Source organism: Armigeres subalbatus, chromosome 1 (genome assembly GCF_024139115.2).
Source record: "Armigeres subalbatus isolate Guangzhou_Male chromosome 1, GZ_Asu_2, whole genome shotgun sequence".
Classification (NCBI taxonomy): Eukaryota; Metazoa; Arthropoda; class Insecta; order Diptera; family Culicidae; genus Armigeres; species Armigeres subalbatus.
Genome location: NC_085139.1, coordinates 41,044,000 through 41,066,950, shown reverse-complemented (window position 1 = coordinate 41,066,950; position 22,951 = coordinate 41,044,000). Strand labels below are relative to the sequence as shown.

At 43.4% G+C, this 22,951-nt stretch overlaps 2 protein-coding genes across 2 annotated transcripts in view; one reads left to right on the top strand and one right to left on the bottom strand.

The window, feature by feature from the left end:
* Positions 1–22,951, top strand: part of LOC134224624 (uncharacterized) — a 619,481-nt gene that overhangs the window by 435,615 nt on the left and 160,915 nt on the right. The gene's annotated exons all lie outside the window — the stretch shown is intronic.
* On the bottom strand, positions 19,395–21,088 carry LOC134208310 (uncharacterized). Its single transcript, XM_062684318.1, has 2 exons — positions 19,831–21,088; positions 19,395–19,666 (listed from the first exon to the last, which is right to left on the bottom strand). The coding sequence occupies exons 1-2, from the start codon at positions 20,948–20,950 to the stop codon at positions 19,596–19,598; spliced, it is 1,191 nt and encodes a 396-aa protein (XP_062540302.1). The 5' UTR covers positions 20,951–21,088; the 3' UTR covers positions 19,395–19,595.

Here is a 22,951-nt window from a genome sequence, read left to right as displayed (position 1 = left end):
TAAAAAACCGAATAACAGACGCACAGCATGGCTTCTGTAAAGGGCGTTCAAGTTCAACTAATCTTCTTGAATTTGTTGACTATACCCTGAATGCAATGGATAAAGGAAACCATGTAGAAGCTCTTTATACTGACTTCAGTAAAGCATTTGATACCGGACTTGGGTCTTTATTATTGTTATGACGTCGTTTTCGTTTTAGTGGAGTTTCTTGCGAGATTATGTCAGATAATAATCTGTAAAAAGTGTTAACAGATGCTTCAACATTGTCTTCATTTCTTAAAACTATTTGCCAGTTTACACTACTTAACCTACCTCGAATATTTTCATAGATCGCTAAATTGTATTCAAAGACATCCTCATACTCACAATCGTTGGGTCTTTGTTCTTCATGAATGAATAACGAGTATTCGATTGCAGTGTGGAACGCTTCATTTTTCCACAATGGATTGATAGATTCTGTTACACAGAAATCTTCATAGATATTTGTCAGCAAGAGGTCCAAATAGCAATTTTGATTGTTTTTTATATGATTAATTTGGTTTAATCCTAAACTTGCAGACTTGTCAAAAATTAATTGCAAAGTTTCGTTATCCCCAACGACTGGCAGTAGGATACATTCGTTTTCTGAGTCTAGAATAAAGTCAGCATTGCGTTGGTTGAAGTCCCCATAGATGTGAACTTTAACCTCCGGGGGATGTTCTGATAGTATTTGTTCAGCGCACTCAAAAAAAGATTCATAGTTGTGCTTACAAGCATGATTAGGTGGGAAATATACCGATGCGAATATATGCATTTCTCCAGCTATTTGGGTTTTTACCCAGACATACTCAAATTCATTGAATTTATTTGTTGTGATGATTTCTGAATTAAAGTTTGCTGAAATAGCTATTAGAACACCACCACCGGACTTTTTCTGAGATGTTAGAAAACTCCTGTCATCTCTAAATACATTAAAATTACTTCCAAAAATTTCTTCACTCCTAACGCTTTCATCCCAGCTTGTTTCAGTTGCCAGAATAATCGAAAAGGATGAGCTTAATAAATTTTAAATATATCCTTCATTTTGGCTGGGCTTTTCATTCGATTGAAATTCTGACAATAAATTAGAACTTCAGTCGAATTCTGTTTCTGCGAAGAAGTTTTTGGAAGTATGACGGTCGACGAAATATTTACCTCTTCTGATGTTTCATGTAGCGTGTTATCTTCACTTGTTAATGTTACTTCCGGAGAGTGCGTCATTGCCGATGAAAATTTGGTGGGCTGTAGAATTTATATGCGGCCTCCCTAGTGCGTTGAAGTTGTTGAGTGCGTTCACTGGAAAGGAACGAACGGTGTGATTGAAGGTCTGCCAAGGCGTCGTTGCGAGATATTCCTAGATCCTCGTGTACATCCAGGAAAATTTGACGCAATAGTTGTAAGTCTGTTGGTAGTCCTTCAGATGCTAGCATTGCAGTGGCGCTGGTTTTGGTGGTTCCACGAATGCATACTGTAGGTGGCTGGTCGTGCAAGTATGACAGGAACATACGCACAATGTCCATAATTTTTGGGTCCCGTAGTCGTGCTTTTAAAAAACGTCGATCACCAGACGCAGATTGCTCTGTGAGTCTTACTATAGGTGGTCACGGTGCCCCGGTAGACCGTTATTATAAAATAAAAATGTCCATCAAAACCAAGCACAGGGCTCGATTCCTGTGGTAATTCTGCACCTCTGGACCAATTTTTAAAAAAATCCCTAGGAGGAATCTCGAGAAATCTTGATTTGAAGTTTTTAGTTAAGAAATTTCAAGAGAATCCAAATAAGAATCCAAAAATATCACCAAAAACCCTGATTAATCCACCTAGATAGATGTCCTTCAATTCTTCTTGAAACTGCCGGTCGGAAGTAACCACCAGCCTTACAGGGCTGCTGTCCAGCATTCTTGAAATATGCCCTGCCCATCGTACCCTTCCAGCTTTAGCTACCTTCTGGGTACTGGGTTCGATGTAGAGCTGGGCGAGCTCTTGTTACATCCTTCGCCGCCACACTCCATTCTCTTGCACAACGCCAAAGATGGCCCTAAGTACGCGTTGCCGTTATTAAAACTATAAATATTTACAACTGACTTATCTTACCAAACTGACTTAAGTATGTTTTTGTATGGCTAACTTGTTCGAGTTTAGTATAAGTGTTGCTTTCAATGTTTAATAGAATGAAAGGTAAAAATTAGTTTTAATTTAGTGTTTATGTTCATAATGGAGAGAAGTAAGACCAGAGTTCGTGTAGAATAATAGTAGTTAGAAGCTGTTATACTCGATCACAGCACTTATTAACCGATCTTTGCTGCCAAATCTCGTCAAAGTTCTAATCAACGGACTAGAAAAAGCATGTTTGATATGTAAACCAAAACCTATTCCGGTACCACTACAGAACTCTGAAACACGATAATTCAAGATAATGGTACTTTGACGTGAATGGAAGCTGCGGCTTTTTCCAGCTGCAAAGCAAAGCCATCAATTGCTTCCTCAAAACCATGCTCGAGTTTCAAAGAGCTGTATCTTGCGTACACTTTTTTGAAATCATTCAGAACCTGCTGATTGAAATATTAATTAGAAAATTGTTAATGTTTAAGCAGAGTAATGACGTAATCCGAAAGATCGGGATTCTAGTGAACTCTATGCAATTTGTTGATGCCTCATCTGTACTTGGTTCACCCATAAATTTACTCAAAATGGCGCTTCTCGAGCAACTTTAAAGTCGTATTAACAATTGCGAACTAGACGTGTAGTGACGGAGATAAGCAAAGGTTCATTTTGTTTCTTTATTAGAGTGTTTTTAAAAGTTCAAAAATTAAATATTTCTTCGTCGTAACCGAAAACCCAAAAGAATATGCACAAAGCTAGTATTTTTTTTTTCTTTCTCTTGTGCATTTTACCTGATGTTTTCCTTGATTCTCGAGATCTCATTCTATATGCCACGCTCACTCTTGAAAATCGTAGCTTTTCCTTACCGCCATCTTTGGAGTCATTACCGCCGATGATCCTTTTGCGGGAAAATCTCAGAATATGATAAAGCTCCGTCAATTCAATTGTTACAGCATCTGATGAAGATCTAACCTGTTATATAATGCTAAATAACTACACTGCTTTAAACAAATCTTTAAGCTGCTCAACATTTGTGAATACAATAAAGAAAATACAAACTTTAATCTGAATGGCATTCAAAAAAGAATCAGCAGCCTGCACGTGAATTCATGAATGGTTCTGAACGAGAGGTAGCATTCTTGAAGATAGACGGCTTCAAGCCATACAAAAAACATACCTAAGTCAGTTTGGTGAGCTTAATCAGTTGTAAAAAATTATAATTGTAATAAAGGCAACAAATGCAAACTGGTTGAAAACAACTTGGACCACTTTTTGGACTACTTTGAAGGTATTTTGGGGGATATTATTGAATTAAAATATAGATTCTTTTGAAATTTCTTGATTAAAAACTTCAAATCAAGATTTCTCGAGATTCCTCCTAGGGATTTTTTTAAAAATTGGTCCAGAGGTGCAGAATTACCACAGGAATCGAGCCCTGTACTTGGTGTTGATGGACATTTTTATTTTATAATAACGGTCTACCGGGGCACCGTGGTGGTCGCATTGGGTCCAGCAGAGGAGGGTGCTCGATATCCATTTGAAGTCGGCTTTCACTGCTGCAAGAAAGTTGTGCTGGCTGTTGCTGTTGTTGTTGGCTTTGTGACTGTTGATAGTTTTCTGGTTGATGTTGTTCTTTTTGAATAGGTGGTTCTGCTCGATATGGGTTGATAGTTTCACCCTTTCTAAAATTAATTAGTTTTGGGACCGATAGACCAGGGATAGGATGATCGGTGATAGAGGGTGGACCGGAAAATTTAACTTTAGCAATAGCAAGTAGTTCCTTGTCTTTACCCATGTGTCCTTGAGTATGATCTTTGAAAGTTGCAGGTGGTTTGTTGCTAATAAGAACGGATTGTTGTTTTCTTCGTTTCCTTCGTTGTCTAGCCTTATCAACTGCTTTTGACGTAGAACTACGTCTGTCTTTTCTATATTGGGGTACACTTTAAAATTGCAAAAAATCGAAAAACGTCACGAAAATATGATAGACTTTGATCGTTAATATCTCAGCCATTTCTCGATGGATTTTCAATTTTTTTGGACCATTCGATCAAGGAAGAGTCAACGCTTCATTCCCGATGTACACTGAAGTCGAATTTTTTCGCGGTTGTTTTTTACACGAATCGCTTTTTATGCGATTTTTTTTCACTCGAATTTCAGGATTTCTGCGATTTATTCAGTTTCAATTGTTCAATGTTTCAATTCACGTGGCCCATATCATCCGCATAAAAAATGACTCCAGTGTATTACAATATATACGTATGATAATATTTAGCACTGAAACTTGCTAACAGTTTAGGAATTGGTTTCGGTGAATCAGTCAATCTCATAAGTGCATTGCAAGCTTCTTCTTCCATAGCACTACATTCCAACTGGAACTTGGCCTGCTTTTCAACTTAGTAATCTATTAGTATTTCTTTAGTTATTGATTAAAAGCTTTCCTTGCCCGCCATTGCATTAGTATGTATCTTGTGTGATAAATACAATGGATACACTATGCCCAGGGTGTGAGAATGTTTCCCACCCGAAACATCCTAGATCGGATCGAGAATTGATCTCGCCATCTCCGGATTCTGCGCCTTTGTTCTCAAGGCTAACTGGGAACCTCAAGCCGGCATAGACGTCAAATTAATGCAACTTACAGGACTTTTAACTCGTTTCTGCTAACTTACACGCGCGTTTTCTCTGTAAAGCATGGGGGCGTTTGACGACAGCTGCTCGCTTACGTCTATTGATGCCTGTAGAGAGGCTCGGAGTCTTTTTCGCTGCTGCAGTAAATGCGTTCTGGTAATCTTTCTTCGGCTCTTGGTGTCTGCTGGAGGAAATGCAAAGTCCGACTCCTCACGTGAAGGAATGATAATTATTATCAATAAACTCTCAAACTGTCAAGCAGCGGTACACTATCAGCCAGATATTTGGAATTATCATTTGATAATTTCGCAGGTGTGAAAAGTAGGCGAGTTGTTATCGGCGATAACTTTTCAAATCTTGCAACATAAAATTATTATTTTAATGTAAACCAAACTAATCTAATACCAATTTAATGTAAACAATGAAGCTCAATCGAATGTTTGGCATTGTGTTTTGGTGTTATGTAGAGAAAAAAGTTCAAAAGTAGCCTTCACCAATAATGCTTCGAATCAAGATACAATTATCGAACGATTCTTACTCTCTAGCGAGTTTTTATTAATTGATAATTTGGATATGTGATCGCTTGAGAGTGTTATTCATCCTCGTTTATTTGAAACAAATATTTTTATCATCCTTTTTAAATGTTAGTCTAAAATCTCACTCAATCTCAGGAGAGCAGGATAAACAACGAAAAACAGATTCACCCTGGGCTTAAAACACGCTTGCTTTGGTCTCATCGAACAGAAAAGTCGAAAACCGGTATATTACATACAGCTACGTAGTTCAACGTCACCTTTGCGTACAACCCGATTGGGCTGCACCTTTGAGTTTTTCTTGGAGCTTTTGCCTATTCAGCTTCTTGTCGTATGTCGACCAGTCTGGCCTCCAATACCATTTATTTCCCAGCATTCGCCAACCAGCGGAGGTAAGGTCTTTTTTCGATTGAGCTTCGTTGCTCAATTTAGAGAATTTGGCTCGACGCTCAGCAAACAGGTCCATCATTGCATTATTGGTCACGTCTTGCTGGGATTGTCGATTTTGTTGATGTTGTAGATGTTCTGATGCCTTTTGCCGTTCATTGGAGTCTTGGAAAGATTGTTGTTGCTGTTCTTGTTGTTGATGTTGTTGATGTTGATGCAGTTCTTGTTGATGTGGAGACAGCTCAGTAGTCGAAACGTCATATAGCTCGTCTGCCAAAGTGTTGTGTAAATGAGGTGAATTTATTTCTGCACTGTTACTTAAGTTGGAAACAGCAGCAGAAACATGTTTCACTTCATCCAATAATTCATCCAATTTTTTTGATTCAGTGAGGACTAGGGAAGATGGCACCAGGTCGCTTTTGAGGTCATTTATTAGTTGTGGAATAAGGCCCATTGAAATTGTTGTTGTTTCCATCGCCTCCACTGCTGCTGCTGTAGCTGATTTAACCGCTTTTTCTACTATGAGGTCGACCGGAGGAGGTGTGTCCAAAAATGCTGATAGCTTGTTTTTAATTTCTGTAGCGTATGCTCTGTTGTTGTTGGTGACATTGATGACGCCCCGCTTAATGTTGGTAAGCATTGTTTCGACGTGAGCAATCGCCTCATCGTGTGTGTTGTTTAAGGTCTCAAAATTTGTGAGCACCTTATGATTTGCCACTAATGTGTGTTCAATGTTCTCAGAAATGTTTTTCAGAGACATTGATAATTTATTTAGATTAAGTTCTTGCGCGAACTTTTCTTGGCAGTCATTACAGAGAGGCAGCATAAAAGTGCGTAGCACTTCTTCGTGATTCCTTTGGACGCCTATGCATGCTGCATGAAAGGTGCGTTTGCAGGATCCATAACAGCGCCATAAAAAGTGATTGTCACTTTGCGCACAATTTCTTATTCCACACTTCATGGTACAATTAAACGCGAAATGCGCGCGGGTCAGGTCAAAATATTTAAAAGATAAGCACGGCGGGGTAAAGTTGATCGCGAGGAGAACGCGCGGGTATGTAAAATAAAAAATATTTATCACGTCAAGTTTAAATGTTTAAAAATTGTTAAGACGCCGCGATACGAGTGGCTACACGACGAGAAAAAAAATAAAATTAAATACTTGCGGAGCGCAACGACACACAACCGCCTTCGTCAACCACTCGTGATGGAAAAAAGTACAAGTACAAAAGTAAAAGTACAAGTTCATACTGTTTTCAATGTTTTGCAATTAAAATGTCAAAAGATGCGAATTATGGTTCTTTAGTGTTTTACGTAGTTTTCATCGAACGGTCGTGTCTTGTACACAACCCCTATGTTTTTGTTTCAACTTCGTACAGTTCTCCATGCTTCATCAAGATGGATGAATAAATTGGAAAGCATATTACTCCAATCAACATATTCATCTGTGAACAATCATGGATTAGGCCTTAACAACTCAACTTTATTTCGATAACCACCAATATACATGGATGAAAAAAGGGTAATTTTTTATATCGATTTTCCCCATCCCCACTGATGGAATAAAAATAGGCTGATTGGAAAATAGGATAAAAATAATTCCTTTATTCGCAAAATTCGAACCAGAATCGAGCATCCAATAACTAATGGGATGGTACCCATGAGCCCGAGATAGAATGAATAAATATAGCAACCATGGTACCATCCCGAGCGAATCGTCGAAGTTGGTTGACAAAAGTACGAACGTCCCAGCAAAGTGAGTTTTCGTACCGTTTTAGCGCTTCATGCAGAAGATAGCTCCAGAGCTAAATAAACGATCATTTGTCGTGAAAGTGTAAAACAGTGCGAAAGAGGAAAGAAATTGAAAAAAAAATTGCAATCGCCAATGATTGTAGATAAAAATTTACCTCAACGGATGCGGATAATCATGAATATTTTTCCAATAAATATACAGGAGAACGTTCCAAGTGAAAGTAGTCCCCACCCTCCGCCGACCCAATCTACTTTGCTTGTTTTCTTTCAGCTGAATCGCTGAGCCCCGATTGGAAGCGGCGCGGCCGTCCGCTCGTTTGCTCTAATGTCACTATAGATTTCCATTTTCACGAGCAAGACTTTTCTTTATGGGTTATCAAATCTTCCACCGTGTTTGCCTATAAGGAATAGATTCGCAAACAAGATTATAATAAAGCTCTTTATCGAACGATTTTTGGCTCGGAATGGTTATACGTTACCGCCGAGATCCGAAGTGCGACAATCAGATTGTCACTTCCAGTTGATTGAAATGTGGCATCATCGATTGCTGTCCTTGGGCGCCAATTGTATTTATTTTCTGGGGCGCCAACTGTAAAGTTTTTTTTTTACTTTCCATTGAATCCTTCTTGGCATAAAACACATTAACGAAGCGAAATATTTTTTTTATCAAAACTGATTTATAGCTGATACTGAGGAATATCTATTGGAAAATTTACAAATAACGTCAATTTTTGTAGTGTCATCCATTTCAAATTACGATCCACAGAGGGGCAGGAAACTCATCGACATGAGCTATGTGTTAAATTTATATAGACTATTGCTCACCGCCTTCAAGTGATTCAACAAAAATAATACCGAACACAGACCAAAATTGAGTTTCATTTTGCGTAATTCAATTACCATGCCGCAAATCTCGGTGGGAGTCAGAAACCATGCATGTATTAAAATTCAACTCACGTCGCAGATCAAGGTTTCATATTGTCTGCCAGGCTGGTTGACGGCGGTGGTAGAACAAGATTAACTCACCCCCGCGTGATACATCAGCCACAGATAGACAGATATAGCATACAGAATTGTCATTGTTTGGATATCTGATTTTGATTGCCCTTTCTTCTGATACGAGCATAAACAAAACAGCTAGAGGCGACAGCATTTTGGTGTGAACAATTTTTTCACAATATATCCTAAGTGCTTGATTGTTTATCTGTGCTCCCATGTCTGACGATTGACGTCAGGATGTTCAGGTACTCTTTTTTTCATGCAGTGCAATTTGCAATATTCAGCCGATCCTTCACTCATAGCCAAGGAAGAAGATAAACTGTCAACGCTTCCATCAGCGAATGAAGCTGGGTCAAGCCATCAAGTTTGATTAATTATTCATCAGCTGTGGGATGTAATCAGCGTTGGAGTTGAGGTTTTTTTTCATCCTGTGAATCTTTGGCCTAATTCAGGTTGCTTACGTGGCGGTTTGATGTAAACAGATAGGTAGACTGAAAATTTGGATCAATGAGCTCCAGAACATTTGTGGGAGGACTGCAGTCGCAGCAAGAATGGATATTTGCAGAATTTACGGCGGAATACGATGAGCTGCACACCTATTTCATTTGTATGCGAAGAGCATACAAGTGAAGAATATGGAAGAAACCGTATGTCGTGATGAGTCGAGCACACAATTGCTTCTGCAGCTGGCAAATCTAGGGGAAAAGACGGCTTTGCCAGGTTTTGTTCTATTATTGTCACGGGGGTTTTTGTCGACCGATTTTTATGAAATTTAACCACAATATTCTTTGATATGCAAAGAATGTTTAGGCCAATTTTGAGCATAATCAGTCATAAAAAACCCCGCTGACAATAATGGAACAAAACCTGCCAAAGCCGTCATCTCCCCTACTTCAAAAGGGAAAAGTAATATTACCTGGGAGGGATCTCTCGATACTACACATCCAATTAATTATATACTGTCGTCATGCGACAAGTAAATTTTCAACAAGAAAAAACAATCAACGTAAGCGCCACCTGAAAAGACTAAATTCTGTTATGCGTGTTATTGTTGTTAGATTGCCTTCATAAATTTGCTTGCAGAGAGTTTTGTTTTCAGCTCACTCTGACAGGTAGATTTCGCCTTGACACACACATTTTTCGTATGTGTTTCTCCCTCCCAGAATATTACCACCCATTCTGACTAAGACGATTCGATCGAGCTAAGTATTAAGCGATCGAGTTTAATATATCCGACTGCATAGATGGAGGTTCGCGTTACATTTATCACAAAAGCTAATAAGAAGGATAATCAAAAAAAATCCCTTTGCGAGCCTTCACAAATCTTTGCAAACCATAGAAGACCTTCGTGAACTCCTATACATATTGTACCTACCATGAGGCGAAAAAGAATCATCCAACCTTACCCTATGCGATTCCATTGCTGCCGCTGTTCAGTTGTTCAAGTCTCTGTCTTGCTCGTTTCTCCATCCCATGAGTGGCGAACCCGCCACTGTTTCCTCTGCTCCCCAAGACCTCGCTTAGTAGCAACGTCAACTCCATTTCTCTTGAACTGGATGTCTTTTACTCTCCACAACCAAATGCACCCAATAAATGCTCTGGGACTACTACCAAAACTACCGATTCGAATATTGGAGTCGGTTCTCGAGTCTCCAACACTCCTAAAAGAAGTAAAGTAAAGGTGACCAAAAATATATACTCCTAAAGGGAGTCTAACAAACACCTCACCTGATCCCAAAAACCTCGAAAAATCAGCAAATAATTAGTAAGAAGAGTGACGGTTCCAAGGTTTCAAGACGCTGTTTCTCCGGAGACTTCCGTGGGAGGCAAGCGATTTCTTTCTGGCTGTTATCGGGAAACTCCGTGTGGTAAGTCCCTTATTCTGCTTTCCGGTCATTCCTGGGACATCAACCCGGATTACAAGTCCCAAAAGACCTATCGTCCCTGGCTCCCCGGGCACCCCAACCCGGGTTATAAGGCCTGCTACTGCCAATATTTCTCCAAAGCGATTATTATTATTTATTCAGACTAAGGCCGAAGTGGCCTGTGCGGTATATAAGAGTCTTCTCCATTCGGCTCGGTCCATGGCTACACGTCGCCAACCACGCAGTCTGCGGAGGGTCCGCAAGTCATCTTCCACCTGATCGATCCACCTTGCCCGCTGCGCACCTCGCCTTCTTGTGCCCGTCGTATCGTTGCACTAAGGGGTAACTGGACCAAAATCCTGGCCAAAATTATATTTCGTCGTTTCTGGTAGGTTTTGCATTTATGATGCAAAAACATAGTAACAATCGATTTTCGAACATTTTTACAGATGCAAATTCACCTACCAGTGAGAAATGACCTTTTTTGATATGTTCAAAAATTAAATTATAAACTGATACAGAAGCGACATTTCCATGACAGTTCATTTCTTCACACACTTTTGTCCTTAATTCGCGTGGGAAACGTGGAAAATAAAAAATCTCGCGTAGCATTTGATAAGGGCCTATTACAGAAAGGTAAACATTATTCGATTCAAAACAAAACATTAGATTTTCAGCTCGCATTTCACAAGTTTATTATATTTTTAGCAGCGAAAGCTACCCAGAACGTACAATCAACACTGATTACTCACGCATAACATTAGTTGCATCGGAAAATTTGAAATTGACTTTTGTTTGTCTGGCTATTGTTTTTGCACCCTTATGGGTCGTTCATAAACTTTTTGTTAAAAACATCTTCATCTTACAATAACATAGGATCGATTATTTTTGGAGAGGAAATGTTTCTTTCTATTTCCTGTTTTGGTTGTTGTACATAACAAGGTTGCCTCAAGTGGTTACTTCACTTAAGACCAAGTAGACTGCTTATTCGAATTATTTCTATTTAGCTTGAAGTGGCACTTGTCCGTTTTATCCCCTACCCCATATTATTTCTTTGCTTCAACTTGTCTACATAATATCAACTATGATGTTACTATGTCTGAAACTTGATTATGCATATGTACAACATGTGATAGATTTAGTTCGGAAAAGGTATTGGAGGGTAACCGCCCCTTCGGTGGGGTTTGATCCCACGACCCCAGTACGCATGACAGGTGCTGATCTCGAATGGCGATCTCTCTTCGCTTGTGTGGTCGTGTTGGGATCTGACGACCAAACTGGCACAACCTCACACAACCCTACTTCATTGAGCGCCGTTGCTGATGAAGCAAGTGTGTAGGAGCCGGACAATACTAAATACTCATCCTACTTGGTTGACATGATGTGTACAAAAATACATTTGAGAGAGTTAGTTCTGAAAATGTATTGCGAGAGATCGGCTGGTACCTGGTGCTGGGAATTTGGTTTCATCCAGTACCCGCTAAGCTGCGGAGGACGACGGAGGTCCTTCGTAGCTTAGTAGGGAAAGCACCTGTCATGCGAACTGGGGTCGTGGGATCAAACCCCACCGAAGGGGCGGTTACCCTCCAATACCTTTTCCGAACTAAATCTATCACATGTTGTACATATGCATAATCAAGTTTCAGACATAGTAATTAATTGCCACTCCGGGTGGCTTAATACCCGGCATTTTTTTTTAATTGGCTCCGTAACGCCCTACAGCATTTGAGCCTGCCAAATGAACGAATGAATAACAAAAAACAGAGTATGTTACTGTTGTATTCAATCATGTCTATGTGTCAAACGCCTCGAAAACCAGAAAAAGTTATCTGCGGAATTTTTCTGCGGAATTTTTCTGCATATATACTGTTGAAAACAATGGCGGAAAATATGAAAACAACCTATTTTGAAGTTACTCGCAAATTCGTTTGCGGACGAGTGCGGATGATCTTTAACCCGCAATGGAAAGATGAAAGCCTATATTTTCATGTGTGTACAATCTCGTAGCGGAATACGAGGGAGTACTTCTACTTTTTAATAATGAAGTTTGTTAAAAAATGTCAAAAACTCCATGTTATTTATGTTTATGAAATAATATCTTAATGTTCAATATAATTCATTTCAACTCATGGAGGTCCAAGGGCAGTCTATAAATGATGTTTTGTGTACTTTAAACCTAACATTATATGTGTTGTTTAGATTAGTCAGCAGTGGTAACTGATCTTTGTCTTACGGCACGCTAAAAACCATCAAATTAACATGATTTTTGATAGGTTGTCATTAATACTAATAAGAAAAAAACTTAAAAATTTCAATGACACATAATGGAGATAATATTGAAGAATATTCTAAAAATATAATACTATGCAAAAGTTCGAAAAACGAGAAAAGGTTTTTGGCCAGCCATTTGTTCTAGCTACTCCACTGTGCGTTGTCGAGAACCATTTTCACCGGGTTACTGTCCGACATTCTGGCTACGTGTCCGGCCCACCGCAGTCGTCCGATTTTCGCGGTGTGAATGATGGATGGTTCTCCCAACAGCTGATGCAACTCGTGATTCATTCGCCTCCTCCACGTACCGTCCCCCATCTACACCCCACCATAGATGGTATGCGGAACTTTCCTTTCAAAAACTCCAAGTGCGCGTTGGTCCTCCACGAGCATCGTCCAGGTCTCGTGTCCGTAGAGGACTACCGGTCTAATGAGCGTTTTGTAGATTGTTAGTTTAGTACGGCGGCGAACTCTATTCGATCGGAGCGTCTTACGGAGTCCAAAGTACGTACGATTTCCAGCCACTATGCGTCTCCGAATTTCTCTGCTGGTGTCATTTTCGGCAGTCACCAGTGAGCCCAAGTACACAAATTCTTCTACCACCTCGATTTCGTCACCACCGATGCAAACTAGCGGTGGGTGGCTCACATTGTCGTCTCTTGAACCTCTTCCTATCATGTACTTTGTCTTCGACGTGTTCATGACTAGTCCGATCCGCTTAGCTTCCCTCTTCAGTCTGATGTAGGCTTCCTCCATCTTCCCAAAGTTACGTGCCATAATATCTATGTCGTCGGTGAAGCCAAATAGCTGGACGGACTTATTGAAAATTTTACCACTCGTGTTTAATCCCTGCTCTTCGTATTAAGGACTGTTCAGTTTATAAAGAGGACACTTTGTATTGTCGATGCTTTTAAACCATCAATCTTTTTCGAAATCTGTTTTCTTTTCATTGAATGTATTGTCTGGCCTTCTAGAAATGAAATCCGATTATCGACGAAACAATTCTAACTCAGAAATTTGGGATATTCATAACAATCTAAATTTGTTGGATTTTCAACAGCTTCAACCGTTTATATCCCGTTTTCGGGCTGCCACAGGCTCTACTGTTTCTAGATATCGACAAATCATTTAAAGTGTGGTTCTTTCTGATCTTCTTGATGATTTTGTTGACATGCCGATTTACAATTTTTTTACAAACTGGAAATTTTGCTTATACAAAAAACTGTTGAAAAGCTTATGTTTACGCGAAATATGAGAAGTTTTGACAATTGGCGCCATTTTGTTAGATTTCAATTGTTTTATCTCTTTTCAAAAAGTACAGTTGATTGACAGTGTATTATAATATACGATAAAGCAAACTCCATCGAAATTGACCAATCTATCTGCATCATATCGTTATGTAAAAGTGTCCTCTCAATAAACTGTACAGTCCTTACCCAAAGCGATGTTGAATAGCAGACACGAAAGACCATCACCTTGCCGTAACCCTCTGCGGGTTTCGATGGGACTCGAGAATGCCCCTGAAACTCGAACTACGCACATCACCCGATCCATCGTCGCTTTGATCAACCGTGTCAGTTTATCCGGAAAACCGTGTTCGTGCATTAGCTGCCATAGCTGGTCCCGATCGATTGTATCATATGCGGCTTTGAAGTCGATGAATAGATGATGTGTGGGCACGTTGTATTCGCGGCATTGCTGCAGTACTTGGCGAATGGCGAACACCTGGTCCGTGGTGGAACGTTCGCCCATAAAACCCGCCTGGTACTGCCCCACGAACTCCCTTGCAGTTGGTGCTAGTCGACGGCATAAAATTTGGGAGAGTATCTTGTAGGCGGCGTTCAGCAATGTGATTGCGCGGTAGTTGCTACAATCTAGCTTATCGCCCTTTTTGTAGATGGGACACATGACACCTTCCATCCACTCCTGCGGCAAAACTTCCTCCTCCCAAATCTTGGTAATGCCCCAGTGCAGCGCTCTAGCCAGCGCTCTCCGGGAAATTCCAGGAGGTCAATTCAATGCCGTATGTCAGTCGGCTGGTGATCACCGCGTCGGCTACTCGGATTCGGGTGGAGCGGTCGCTCCTGGATCGTCGTCGGGATATCAGCTTTACCATGTTGGTTCTGTTCTTGCAGGCGCTGCGGGTGTTCTCAAAATGTTTTTTGAAGGTGAGTTTTTTGTCGACGGTGACGCCGAGCCTTTTCTACGAGGCCTTTTCGTGTAGAGTGCTGCACAATGGGGTCCTGTCCGACCCTATCCGGGTCGTAGCTGGTGTGAGGCAAGGATGTATCCTATCACCGTTACTGTTCCTCATCGTAATCGATGAGATTCTGGTAGGTGCGATTGACCGTGAACCAAACCGCGGGCTGTTATGGCAGCCTATAACCATGGAGCACCTAAACGACTTCGAATTGGCGGATGACGTTGCACTCCTCGCACAACGGCGCTCTGACATGAAGAGTAAACTCAACGACCTTGCCGAGCGCTCCTCCTCGGCAGGTTTAGTCATCAACGTCAACAAAACCAAATCGTTGGATGTAAACACGGTGACTCCTTCCAGTTTCACAGTAGCCGGGCAACCAGTGGAGAATGTTGAAAGCTTCCAATATCTTGGTAGCCAAATGGCGTCGGACGGCGGTACCAAGATCGACATAGGCGCACGGATCAAGAAAGCAAGGGCTGCCTTTGCGAGTTTAAGAAATATCTGGAAAAACAGGCAGATAAGTGAACGCACCAAAATACGAATTTTCAACTCTAACGTGAAATCTGTGCTGTTATACGCTAGCGAAACATGGTGTGTATCAGTGGAGAACACTCAACGGCTGCAGGTGTTCATTAACAGATGCCTGCGGTATATAATTCGGGCCTGGTGGCCTCACAACTGGATCTCAAACAATGAGCTCCATCGTCGTTGTCACCAGAGGCCGATAGCAACAGAAATTCGGGATCGGAAGTGGGGCTGGGTCGGCCACACTCTACGTAGGGGAGGAAACGAAATCTGTAAACAAGCATTAGACTGGAACCCAGCGGGACATCGCAGCAGAGGCAGACCCAGAGGCTCATGGCGGCGAAGCCTCAATAAAGAAATAAAAGAAGTCGACCGAAATCTAACCTGGCAACAGGTTAAAGCGATAGCCGGCCAACGCTCAGGATGGAGATCTTTCAAGTCGGCCCTTTGCACCACCGGAGGTGTACAGGATCCGTAAGTAAGTTAAGTAAGGTGACGCCGAGCAGCTTTACCCAGTTACGCATTGGGATTGCGTTGCCGTCGAGGGTTATGGGGCGCCGAGGTGGGCGGTGGTTGCTGTCACAAATGTGGACCCTGACGCACTTACTAGCTGCCATTTGGAAGCCGACTGCACGGGCCCATTTTCCCACTCTGCTTACGGCTGCTTGGGCCTTCCTTCTCAACGCTTTCGGGTGTTTGCCGGTGACGACCAGCAGGATATCATCCGCATAAACAAGGATGTAGACTCCCTGGGGCAGGTTGGTGAAAACTTCCTCCATGGCTATCAGGAAGAGTGTTACGGCTATTACGGATCCTTGAGGGACTCCGGTTTCCTCCTTCATGGGTCCTGAGGCGTGCGATCCGAGTTGTACTCGGAAGGACCGATCGAGCAGAAAATTTTTTACGAAATGGAGGAGGTTGCCGGAAATCCCCCAAAGAGCCAATTTCTTCAGGATGCCCGGTGTCCAGGTGCGGTTGTAGGCCTTAGATATGTCCAGCGACACAAGTTCAGCATGGTGACATGCTTCCTTTGCTTCCTGGAGGATCTGGCTTAGGGAGGCCAGGTAGGTTCCGGTTCCTCTTCCGGAGCGGAAGGCGTGCTGTCGACTGTCAAAACGGCCAGTGCTTTCCAGGTATTCGGTCAGCCTTCGGTTTACAAGCCTCTCCAGGATCTTGGCGCTTACATTCGTTAGAGCTATCGGACGGTAGCTGCTGGCTTCGGTAGATGGACCTTGGTTCTTAGGGATGGGAACCACGATGCTTGACCTCCATTCTGCGGGAAGCGTGCCACATTGCCACTCCTTGTTGAGGGCCTCAAGGAGGGCAACTTTTCCGCTTGGGGGGAGGTTCTTCAGCATTGGATAGCCTAGGTTATCGGGTTCGGCAGACTTTCCCTTCCCCTTCCACAGCGCAAATTCCAGCTCCTCCAGCGAGAAAGGCCGGTTGAAATTCGCTCCGTCGTCTGGAGGAACCGGAAAGGCAAGGATTTCGGCTGAGGGGTCGGGATGAGACTTTCTGAACTCCTCGGGGTATTCCTGGTAAGAGGACTGCCGGTGGAAGTGTTCGGCCAGGGCGTCGGCAACTATAGCGGGGTCTCGCTGCATTGTGCCATCTATGGAGAGAGTAATACCTTTGGATCGACGCTTACCTGTAAAACAGTTGATCCTTCGCCACAGCTCGGTTGAGGACTGGTCACTGGAGATGCCGTCAAGGAAATCCGTCCATGACTGGTCCTTTTCTTCCCGGATGGTCTGCCTGCATTTGTTTCTTGCAACTTGGTACTCGGTGCGGATATTTACCAAGTCGGGGCTATCCGGTGCTAGCCGTTTCTTCGCTCTCTTGAGTGCCCGGAGGGCCTTCCTCCTGTCTTTGACCGCTTGCTTCGCCACGTCATTCCACCAGTGCACGGATCTTCGTCCCGGGTTTGGGCTGGTTTTTGGGATCGTTTTGCTGGCGGCCCTGTGGATGGCCTCCGATAGTTCGATTGCTGTTGGGTTTGGTCCTGCCTCTAGCTCTCTCTCTATCTCTTGATGGAAGCCTCTCCAGTCGGCTTGGTCATAAAGCCAACGGGGACGACGCGAAATGTTGGTGGGCACGCTGTCAAGCGCCACGAGAATAGGCGCGTGGTCGCTGCCTCTGGGGTTACCGTCCGTGAACCAGAGCAGCCTACCGACGACCGAACTCGAAGCTAGTGAAACGTCGATGGCAGACTCCGTCAACCCTCGGCGGAAGGTTGGGGTGCCATCGTTCAAGACAACCAGTCCTGTTTCGGTTGCGGCGTTGAAAACGGCGTTGCCGCGAGTGTTGTTAGAGCGGCTACCCCAGGAGTGGTGGTAGCCGTTCACATCTCCGAGGATGAGCACTGGTGATGGTAGGGTCTCAAAAATACTCACCAAGTTACGCTCCAGGTTCTGGTGCCTGCCACTGGGGATGTATAGCGATACGATTGTGATTGGGAGGGGCCACTCTACTCTGACTGCGACCATCGGGAAAACGGCATCGACGAGGATCTCGGTGGCAGGGACCTCACTCAGGACGCCAACTGCAGCAGATTGGAAGACGTTTTCCCTGACTTCGGTGAACCATTTATAACGTCCGCTTAGTGTCCGATCCATGGCGGAGGGAGTTGCGCGGTGGATCTCCTGTAGAGCTAAGACTATCGGTTCAGAGTCCGAGACAAGCAGCTCTAGGTCACAGAGGTTATTAAAGAAACCATTGGCGTTCCATTGGAGCGCCAAGGTGATGGAGCGGGGACCTGGGCCATGCGACTGCGGCGCTGAAAAGATGCTGTCATCGAGGGTTGGGGGTCCGGAACCCGCAACCGGCAGAGATGAGGGAGGCGACGGCAAAAAAGTGAGTGGTGGAGGTGTGCTCCCCCCCAGAGCTCTTCCGGAGGCAAGCTCCTCGCCCCCAAGGGCTGCTGACATTGCGGTGAAAGCTGGGTACTCACGGGAGGGTCCTGGCTTGATAACGGCGTCAGGGCCGTACCTGGTCATATGCAGTTGGTCGTATAGGAAAGCTGACGATGATTCTACTCCGAGCGGAGGGAAGGACGTTGCTTCGTCCGCAGTAGCGGCACTTTTACTTTGCGCTTGCACTTGACTTCCCTCGTCGTCCGTTGGGGAAAGAAAAAGCGTCCCAAGTACGCCACCTGCTTTGCGCTTGACTCCAACGGTGTCCTTTTTGCTTGAATCTTCGTCCGCATTTGCGGCACCCGTGCTTTGCGCTTGACTCTTGGATCCCTCGTTGTCCGTTGGGGAAAGAAAGAGCGTCCCAAGTACGCCGTCTGCTCTACGCTTGACTCCCGCGGTGTCCTTTAGGCATGTGGCTTCGTCCGCTATTGCGGCGCTCTTACTTTGCGCTTGACGTTTGTGTCCCTCGTCGTCCGTTGGGGAAAGGAAAAGCGTATCAAGTACGCCGTCTGCTTTGCGCTTGACTCCCACGGTGTCCTGGCTAGCAGGGACAGCGTCCGAGCGCCGGAGGTTGTCCGCCAGTTCCGGTAGGGGTGTAGCTTCCGCACTGTCGGGGCCCCGGCTACTCGGATGCTCATCTGCGGCCTGGTTGTTGCTGCTTTCCTTTTCGGGTACGTGTTCTCGCACGGGATTGGGCGGGTGGGTGTTGGGTGTGTTGAAAGGTAGAATAGAAGTTGATAAGGTTTGAGTAACTAGTACTCGTCTGGGAGGCTCGGCTTGCACATCATTGTGGGAAGTATTTGTTTTGAAGTGAGGATTGAAAAGGATGGGAGGGGGTTTGGGTAGGTAAAAGCTTGTAGGATACAATAGAGGCAAACAGAGCCTATTAAACCACTTACTTGGCTGTTCTACCTGTCACACGCTTCGTCCGTGGGGCTCCAGCTGAGGACTTTCCACTCTCGCTGGAGTCACTTGGGACGCGATCGCGCTTGGGAGTTGGTGTTGGTGTGACGACCATCTCCTCGCTGTCGCTGAAGATGTCGTACGGGTTTGGAGAAACAGTTGTGTCCATCTTGCTTGAGCTTGCTTTGCTGGCTTGCTTGGCTTGCTTGGTCTTTCTGGTGTCCTTGCCGTCGCTGCTTTGGACCATGGCGCGCAGCTTTTTTTTTTTTTTTATCTATTGTGTTTATTTGACAGGCTCAGGCGTGTATAACACTTAACGGAGCCGAGACTTTATGATATTTACAATCGATATCATCTTATCATCAACAGTTAGTAAGGGGAAAGGGTATAGACCAAGATACTCGTGGCGACTCAAGGTTAGATTGCGTAATTTCAGGACGGACTAGGTTGGGATTTAGGTTTGAGGTATTTCAGCTGCTCATCCGGGTATTTGACGTCAATAACGGTATGGCGTAGCGTCGGGCTCGAGTTGTGGTTCGTCAGGGAGCATCTTCCGGATGGCCATAGCTTCGTATTACACAGAACAATAAGACAAAAACAAAAACGAGAAAGAAAAAAGATAGGGAATTAGACTTTTATGTCAGACGAGCAAAGAAAGGCATAGATGGCCTGCATATAAACCACATCGCGATCCCCCAAAACACCTCTTACTTCCCTGTAGGGTTGTTTACCTCGGGCCACAAGGGTATCCAATAGTTGCTCTCTGGAGGCGTCGTTTTCCGAGCAATACCAAACTACGTGATCGATGTCATCGTAACCGGCTCCACACCGACATAGGTTGCTATCAACCAGGTTTATTCTATAGAGGTGTGCGTTTAGTGAATAGTGATTGGACATAAGTCTCGACATCGTGCGAATGAAGCCTCGGCTTAAGTCCTCACCTCTGAACCACGCTCGCGCAGAAACTTTAGGAACTATGGAAAAGAGCCACCGTCCAAGTTCATTGTGTGACCAAATCATTTGCCAATTTTGAAGAGTACTCTGACGGACTAATGGGAAAAACTCGTTGTTCGAGATTTGTCTATCATAAACTTCACCTTCCTGTGCGCCCACCTTTGCTAGCGAGTCCGCCTTCTCATTGCCATAGATTAAGCAATGGGATGGGACCCATACAAAGGTAATCTTAAATGATCTTTCGACCAAATCACGCATCTGCTCTCTTACAGTTGTAAAAAAGTAAGATGCGTGCTTAACAGGTTTCATCGACCGGAGTGCCTCGATAGAACTAAGACTATCCGAGAAGATGAAATAATGGTCTACGGGCTGATCGGAAATTATCCCCAAAGCGAAATTAATTGCTGCCAGCTCAGCAACATAAACCGAACACGGTTCTTGAAGTTTTCGGAAGGTGGTTGAATTTACGTTGAAAACACCGAAGCCAGTGGATCCGTTAATGCGAGAACCATCAGTGAAATACCTGTAATTGCAATTGACATGTTCATATTTTTCAGAAAAAATGGAAGGGATAGATATTTGTCGAAGATGATCTGGTATTCCTTGAATAGCGTGTTTCATGGACAGATCGTATTCAATTGAGGAACTGTCGTTGACGAAGTGAACTCGAGGTGGATTATAACATGGAAGACAGAGATCTGTCGATATGTAGTTGAGATAGACTCGCAGGTATCTTGAATGATGAGCCAGTTCAAGCATATTATCGAAGTTTTCTAATACAAGTGTGTTACTTGTTCCACATTTGATCAGTATTCTAAGTGAGAGCTCCCAGTAACGGTGCTTTAAAGGAGTGACTCCAGCAAGCACCTCCAGGCTCATGTTATGCGTTGAATGCATACAGCCAAGGGCAATACGCAAACAACGATATTGAATTCGTTCCAATTTGATTAGGTGGCACTCAGCTGCTGAGAGGAAGCAGAAAGAGCCATACTCTAAAACAGAGAGAATAGTCGTTTTATATAGTTTGATGAGGTCTTCCGGTGAGCGCCCCACCATGTTCCGGAGATAGAACGGAGAGAAATGGATCCTTTTCGGCATTTCTCTAACAAATAATCAATGTGGGTCTTCCAGGTACACTTAGAATCAAACCAGACCCCAAGGTATTTAGAAGATAAAGATTGGTTTATGTCATCTTTCAACAGCTTTAGTTTCAGTTGAGCAGGGTACCGCTTCTTAGTAAACACAACCAATTGAGTTTTTGCGGAGAGAACTCGATCCCTAAATGTCTGGCCCAAACAGTCAGGTTATTTAGGGAATTTTGCAATGGTCTTTGCAGGACTTCTGCACATGAACCTCTTAGGGAGATCACGGCATCATCTGCAAGTTGTCTAAGCGTGCATTGTCCTTCCAAACAATTGTCAATATCTTTAACATAGAAATTGTAAAGCAAGGGACTTAAACATGAACCTTGGGGAAGGCCCATGTAGCTATTTCTGGAAGTTGTCAGAGTGCCGAGAGTAAAGTTCATGTGTTTTACTGACAACAAATTGTACAAGAAATTATTCAAAATAACGGGTAATCCACTACTGTGCAGATTTTCCGACAGTACTTCTATGGAAACAGAATCAAAAGCGCCCTTAATATCCAAGAAAACTGAAGCCAGTTGCTCCTTGTGCGCATAGGCCAGCTGTATATCTGAAGAGAGCAACGCTAGACAGTCATTTGTTCCTTTACCTTTTCGAAACCCGAATTGAGTATTTGACAGTAATGCATTTTGCTCGACCCAATGGTCAATTCTTGAAAGGATCATTTTCTCCAATAATTTTCTCATGCATGATAGCATGGCAATCGGTCGGTATGAATTGTGATTAGACGCTGGTTTCCCAGGCTTTTGAATAGCTATTACTTTGACCTGGCGCCATTCTGGTGGTACGATGTTGTACTCCATGAAACAGTTGTACAGGTCAAGTAATCGTCTTTAGCGATATCCGGAGGTTTTTAAAAGATTGAATTTGATATTATCGCATCCCGGAGAAGAATTGTTTGATGAAAGAAGAGACATAGATAGTTCCAGCATTGAGAATGGTCCACCCAAAGAACCGGGATCAAGCTGTAGATTCTCGAAATAGCGGTTCAGCTGGTACGGAATCTGGACAGACCTTTTGCGAAGTTGAATATCCATCGATTGGAGTATTCTTCACTCTCGTTGGTGGAAATGCGGTTCCGCATGTTGCGGGCCGTTTTCCAAAGTGTTGTCATTGAGGTTTCTCGTGATAGTCCTCGACAAAACGTCGCCAGTAGCTACGTTTTTTGCCTTGAGAAGATTTTTGAGCTTTCTTTCAAGCCTCAAATACTCTTCGAAAAGCTCAGACCTTCCGTGTTTACGGAAAGCCTTGAAGGCATCAGATTTCTCGGAATACAACTTAGTACATTCATCATCCCATCCAGGAGTGGCTGGTCTTCTTATGACAGATGTACTTGGAACGCGTCGTTTCTGAGCTTCTAGTGCGCTTTTATGAATCAATTCGGTAAGGAATCGATACTCATCCAGTGGAGGAAGAATATCAGTTGATTCAATACCAATGTTTACCGCCGATGCAAATTTTTGCCAGTCAATGTTTTCGTGAGGTCGAAAGGAACATTAACTGGCACTGATCGTTGATAGCCGCTTTTGATTGTGGTGACTATCGGCATGTGGTCACTACCATGGGGATCTTGGATTACCTTCCACGTGGAATCTAATGATAGTGAATTAGAGCATAAAGACAGATCTATTCGACTTTCCTGACCTTGAGGTCCTATTCGAGTTACTTCGCCTGTGTTCAAAATATTCAAGTTGAAATCGTCGCACAAATCATAGAAAATAGGCGCTCTGTTATCGTCTCTAGTTTCGCCCCA

What these genes read in the sequence shown, in the direction of transcription:
- LOC134208310 (XM_062684318.1), bottom strand. Translation starts at nt 20,950, where the DNA reads ATGCATTCAACGCATAACATGAGCCTGGAGGTGCTTGCTGGAGTCACT. An exon ending in GGATACCCTTGTGGCCCGAG is followed by an intron (nt 19,667 to 19,830) that starts GTAAACAACCCT and finishes TGTAATACGAAG; the next exon opens with CTATGGCCATCCGGAAGATG.